Source organism: Peromyscus maniculatus, chromosome 12 (genome assembly GCF_049852395.1).
Source record: "Peromyscus maniculatus bairdii isolate BWxNUB_F1_BW_parent chromosome 12, HU_Pman_BW_mat_3.1, whole genome shotgun sequence".
Taxonomy (NCBI): domain Eukaryota; kingdom Metazoa; phylum Chordata; class Mammalia; order Rodentia; family Cricetidae; genus Peromyscus; species Peromyscus maniculatus.
Genome location: NC_134863.1, coordinates 14,445,463 through 14,451,489, shown reverse-complemented (window position 1 = coordinate 14,451,489; position 6,027 = coordinate 14,445,463). Strand labels below are relative to the sequence as shown.

General features: G+C 43.9%; 1 protein-coding gene across 2 annotated transcripts in view; it reads right to left on the bottom strand.

The window, feature by feature from the left end:
- Positions 1 to 2,389: 2,389 nt before the first annotated feature.
- Positions 2,390 to 6,027, bottom strand: part of Kng1 (kininogen 1) — a 29,780-nt gene continuing 26,142 nt past the window's right edge. The window contains exons 10-11 of one of the 2 annotated variants that reach the window (XM_006985060.4): positions 4,738 to 4,815; positions 2,390 to 2,604 (exon numbers count right to left, since the gene is read on the bottom strand). In XM_006985060.4, coding sequence (XP_006985122.1) covers positions 2,527 to 2,604; positions 4,738 to 4,815 — 156 coding nt within the window. In that variant the 3' untranslated portion in view covers positions 2,390 to 2,526. Of the gene's footprint in view, positions 2,605 to 2,688; positions 4,816 to 6,027 lie in introns of those variants that run through there. The other variant, XM_042259090.2, reaches the window with a different exon arrangement.

Here is a 6,027-nt window from a genome sequence, read left to right as displayed (position 1 = left end):
TCTTGGCAGGTTTATTCCAGGATATTTTCTCTGAGGCTATTGTGAATGGAATTGTTTCCAGGATTCTTTCTCAGTATGTTTGTCATTAGTACATAGGAAGACTCCTGATTTTATGTATTTATTTTATTTTATGCCACTTTGCTGAAAGCATTTTTTTTTTTTTTTTTTTTAGCTGTAAGAGTTTTCTGGTGGCATCTTCAAGGTCTCTTTTAATTTTTTAAAATTACCTTTATTCATTTGTATGTGTTTATGTGTGTGTGCTCATGTGCCGTAGACTATGAAATGCATGTAGAAGTCTGATTGACAACTTTTAGGGGTTGCTTCTCTCCTTCCACTGTATGGATCCCAGGATTGAACTCAGGTTATCAGGAATGGCCACAGGAGCCTTTACCCAGTGACCCACCAGGCTGGCCCTAGAGTCTTTTTTTTTTTTTAAGTTTTTTTTTTTTTTTTTTTTTTTTAATTTTACAATACCATTCAGTTCTACATATCAGCCACGGGTTCCCCTATTCTCCCCCCTCCCACCCTCTCCCCTTACCCCCAGCCCACCCCCCATTCTCACCTCCTCCAGGGCAAATCCTCCCCCGAGGACTGTGATCAACCTGGTAGACTCAGTCCAGGCAGGTCCAGTCCCTTCCTCCCAGACACAGCCAAGTGTCCCTGCATAAGCTCCAGGTTTCAAACAGCCAACTCATGCAATGAGCACAGGACTTGGTCCCACTGCCTAGTTGCCTCCCAAACTGATCAAGCCAATCAACTGTCTCACCTATTCAGGGGGCCTGATCCAGCTGGGGGTCCCTCAGCCTTTGGTTCATAGTTCATGTGTTTCCATTCATTTGGTTATTTTTTTCAATAACTGAGTAAAACCGAAATTTATTATAAGCCACAGTCATCCCCTAGAGTCTTTTATGTCTAAAATCATACCAGAAACACTTCGATTTCTTTTCCTGTTCATATCCCTTTTCTTTTCTTTCTTTCTTTTTTTTTTTTTTTTTTTTGGTTTTTCGAAACAGGGTTTCTCTGTGTAGCTTTGCACCTTTCCTGGGACTCATTTGGTAGCCCAGGCTGGCCTCGAACTCACAGAGATCCACCTGGCTCTGCCTCCCGAGTGCTGGGATTAAAGGCGTGCGCCACCACCGCCTGGCCCCTTTTCTTTTTCTTATTGGTCTAGCTAAGACTCCCAAGAACTATATTGAATAGTAATGGAAAGAATTAGCAGCCTTGTCTTGCTCATGATATTCACGATGTGGCTTCAAGTTTGTCTCCATTCAGCATGATCCTGCTCCTGAGCCTGACATGTATAGCCTTCATTGTGTTGAGATATATTTGTTCCGGAGCTGTTGTTGTTGTTGTCGTTGTCATGTTTTGTTTTGTTTTTGAGACAGAGTTTCACTACACATCCCTGGCTGGCTGGAACTTGTTTTGTAGATCACCAGGATGGCTTCAAACTCATAGCGAGCCCCCTGAATGCTAGATTAAAGACATGTGCTACCATGTCTGTCTCTCTCCACGGCTTTTTTTTTTTTTTTTTTTTTTAAATTAAGGGATATTGGATATTGCTTTGTGTGGGGCTAGGGTTAAAGCTCCAGATGGAGTTGGGGTGAGGGCTGAATCTGTGGAGGGAGCAAGTGTTTCAGGCAGGTCCTGGAATTGGGGGGTTCAAGTGCAGGGGAGGTTGGGAGCAGGGGAGCTCTGTTTGCGGAGAGACTGGTTGCTTCAAGTAGGTTCTCAGATGGCAGGCAGGGTTCCTCTGTGTAGCTCTGAATGTCCTAGAACTCTCTCTGTAGATCAGGCTAGGCTTGAACTCAGAGATCCACCTGCCTCTTTCTTCCAATTGCTGGGATTCAGGTCAAGCCACCCTGCATGGCTTGTTTTTGTTTTTTGGCAGGGGTGGGGGGCAGTGTTTTTCTATGTATCCCAGGCTGGTCTTGAACTCACTATGTAACCCAGGCTGACCTCAAATTCTCAGCAATCCTCCTTTCCCAGTCTCCCCTGTGCTGGTATTACAAGTATATGCCACCATGATCTCTGGCTATTTTCTGATAACCAGAAGTTAGTAGACATCATATTGACATAGATTACTTTCTATTTGGGAACTTACTGAGATTTAGAAATATTAATAAGCAAGTCTAATTATTCCTAGCACTGGCTTGGTGAGCAGGAGCATGGTGAAGAAGAAAGAGAGAGTCCTTAGACACTGCAGAAGTTCGACTCTCCACCCCTCCACTTAGCACCCGTGGGGTCTCAGTGGGAAGGAAGTTCATCTAAGGATTCCTGTCCGACTTAGAATGTTCCACAGTGGCGTGGTAAGCTTCTGTGGCCGAACTCAAGCTTTGATGACAGCTACAATGTGCTACAAGATAAGTGTGGCTGAAAGGAGACCACCATGAACTCATCAAGTCTGAATTTTATTTCGCCCAGGAGCAGAGTGATGAAGGGACATTCTTCCTTGTTACATGTATCCCATGATTCTTCTGGTCCTTCCACTCGGGGTCGCTGCTGGGGCTATTGTGCTGAGTGTGAAGATTAGGCCTCACTGCCAGGCAGCGACGCTGCCCCTGCCCTCGAGGGTCTGCCCTTGTACTCACAGGAGTTTAGGAGCCTCTGTAAGTATAGCAAAACTCTGTTAATTTGACATTTCTGCTCAACGCTTGCAAAGCGATGAAGCCAGTTGACAAGGTGAGAATGTTTCCTGATGTCATTGGCTCTTTATTTTAAAATGTAGACAATATTTGAAATGAAAGGAACACTCAGGGCCCAGATGCTTCCAGTAAATTCAAACAGCAGCAACACATGCATTTACAGACTGGCTGTTAAACTGTTAAAAGCCACATCCTTATTTTTTGTTCCCGCACATCACTTCATTGCATTTTGTATATATTTTGCTTTTTCTAAATCCAAGGTTTGCAGCGAATCTGCAATCAGGAATCCCTTTATATCATTTGTTCAGTGGTGTGGGGTCACTTCCTGTCTCTTTCACATTTTGGTAATTCTTTTCTTTTAAATTAATTATTAATTAATTTTATGTATTTGAGAGCTCTATCTGCATGTACGACTTTATGCCAGAAGAGGGTATCATATCCTGCCGGAGATGATTGTGAACTATCATGTGGTTGCTGGGAATTGAACTCAGGACTTCTGGAAGAGCAGCCAGTGCTTTTAACCACTGAGCCATCTCTCCAGCTCCAGTAATTCTTATAGTATTTCAAAACTTTTCATTTTTTATATGTGTTTGGTTGTTTATGATCAATAATATTTTTAACAAGCTGAATTTGTTCTTTGACAATTTTACTTATATATACATATGTATTCAAATACATATACATATATTTCTATATGTACACACATATATTGTTCTTTGAAGTTTTCATATATAATTTTCATATATAATTGTTCTCATACCCCACACCCTGTTTTTTCCCTCCCATGCTTGTCAGTGCCCCTCCTCCCTACAGGCCCATGTCTCATGTTCAGGTTTTCTGTCTGTCCGTCTGTCTAATGACCACTAGAGTGTCTCAGTGGCCATGGGTATGGAACTTTCCAATGGAGCCTGGTGGACTCACCAGTGGGTACAAAAAGCCATATTGTTGCAGGATATTTGATCACACTCTGAACCCCAAGATTGCATTTCTTACTGGAAAAACCCGTTTCTAGTTGTGGTGTGGCTCAGCCATAGCACACACCTTTAACCCAAGAGCTTTCTGCTCAAATAGTGTAAACAGGATTAAATAAAGTCAACCATAGGTCAAGAGGTGGAGCAAGCAACCAGTTGACAGGAAGTGAGCATAGGATTATTAATAAGAAACCATAAAGAGAAGGAGTCAGGAGGATGGACAGAGAGATGCAGAGGAAGTAGAGGGAAGGGAGAGTGAGTTGGAAGAGACTTATTTGAGACAAGGAGAGAGGACAGGCTTCTGGGACAATGGTGGAGGAGAAATGTCAGCTGGGTGCTTTCTTTGCCTCTCTGAGTTAGCAGGCTGTATAAAGCTAAGAAAGAGCGTCAGCAAGATCAAAATCAGAAAAGTCTCCCATTTCTGTGGTTAGATCCTTTGTACCAACTGGCCTCCATGGGCGTCCAGGACATGTGTGGAATGTTGCTTCTGGAAAGTCAGATATCAGCTTAAAAGAAAGGCTATCTGGTTGTACATGGATATCAGGGATCAAATCATCCTCAATCTCTGCGACATATGGTGGTGTGGTAGCCACCACACTGTCAATTAAATCTGAGTCCTGGAAGCCAGAAGGAGTAACACTTGGCCGAGCTAGGGGAGGGCTAGGGGTGGTTCCTGCTGTCCTCCCTTGGGTCTGTGCAGAGGATGTAGTACTGTCTTCAGAAGAGCTTGCCAAAGGCTCTGTTCCCTGGTCAGTGTGCTTTCCTTTGTTTTTGCCTTTATTTTTGTGTTTACCGTGGCCATGACCATGACCATGCTTATGACCATGTTCCACTGTATGTCCATGGTCAAAGCCATCTTCCCTTTGGGGTTTAAGAAAATCATATTTAGGTTGATGTCCATGACCAAGGCCATGTTGTTTCTGATGTCCATGGCCAAGGCCATGTTGTTTCTGATGTCCATGGCCAAGGCCATGAATCTGTGGGGGCCAATGGCCTTGGTCATGCCCATGCTTTTGGGCGTGGTCAGTCTTATGTTTTGTTTGTCTTTCATGCCCGTGAGCGGGTCTTTGTTCATTTTCTGGATTCTGCTCTTCTTGCACCATGGCAGTATAGGGTGGACTTACAGTTGTTCCTGCTTTTGTTTCTTGTACTGAGATGACTCGGAAAGGTGAAAAGCCTGGAGGCCTTCTCATCATTGTAGTCTAAACAGGAAATATTAAAATGAATATATCATGTTAGAACCATGCTGTTCATGAGGGCAGACTAAGAACCTGATGATGCCATTTTGGTTTGCAATGGGGTGATTCTTTGCCGGGTTTTAAATACTATATTAATTTTCTATGAAAATGAATCAACGATATTGTTTCTCTTTTGATTGTTCTTAAAATTTGTAGACTTCGTTTGTGGTACTGAAGATTGAACTCAGGGCCATTGTACATATTGGGCAAGTACTCCATCATTGAGTTATATCCCCAGCCTTGCCCAACTATTGTTCTTAACCATATCCAAGGCTAAGAGTTTTTCTTCATTTGGAAAAGCTGGGTGGTTGAACTACATGATAGCTCGGGTACACTGTTGGATGACTGATACCATTTCTATTACAAGCATTGCTGTTCTCCTTAAAGGCCCGAGCATCTTCACAGCTTCACTTTGTCGGCTGAACCACCACAGGGCTTGCTCACAAAGCGTGGTCAGAAGGCTTTTTACAGTGTGTTAGAGATAGTATACAAGTGACAAGGGTCTAAACTAGAAAAAGAGAGGTGGCCACTTGCACTAAAGTGTGGCTCTGTGGGTGCTCTCCATGAGAGGGCGGCCGTTGAAGCCAATGTTCAGAGGTGAAAGAACTTTGGGCTTCAGAGTCAGGCAAGCTCTTCTAGCAATCAGGCTCATGATGGAGAGGGAGGGCTCTGATCTGACCTGCGCTCAATGCTGTACAGACTAACTTCACTTTTCTGCAAAATAAAAATAACAGCACCTGCCTCTCAGGGTCCTAAGGACTGGTGGAAATGTATAAAAAGTCTGCTGTGCTGAGCCTGGGACAAGAGACACCGTGATGTTATTCACTCTGGACCCTCACAGCATTTCAAATCACCCCCCCTCCCCCCGCCCGGAGCTAAGGACCAAACCCAGGGCCTTGCGCTTGCTAGGCAAGCACTCTACCACTAAGCTAAATCCCCAGCCCTAAACATCCTTTTTACTTTTTTTTTTTTTTTTTTGGTTTTTCGAGACAGGGTTTCTCAGTGTAGTTTTGGTGCCTTTCCTGGAACTCACTCTGTAGATCAGGCTGGCCTCGAACTCACAGAGATCCACCTGCCTCTGCCTCCTGAGTGCTGGGATTAAAGGTGTGCGCCACCACTGCCTGGCCCTTCTTTTTTGTTTTTTGAGACAGGGTTTCTTTGTGTAACAGCTCTGGC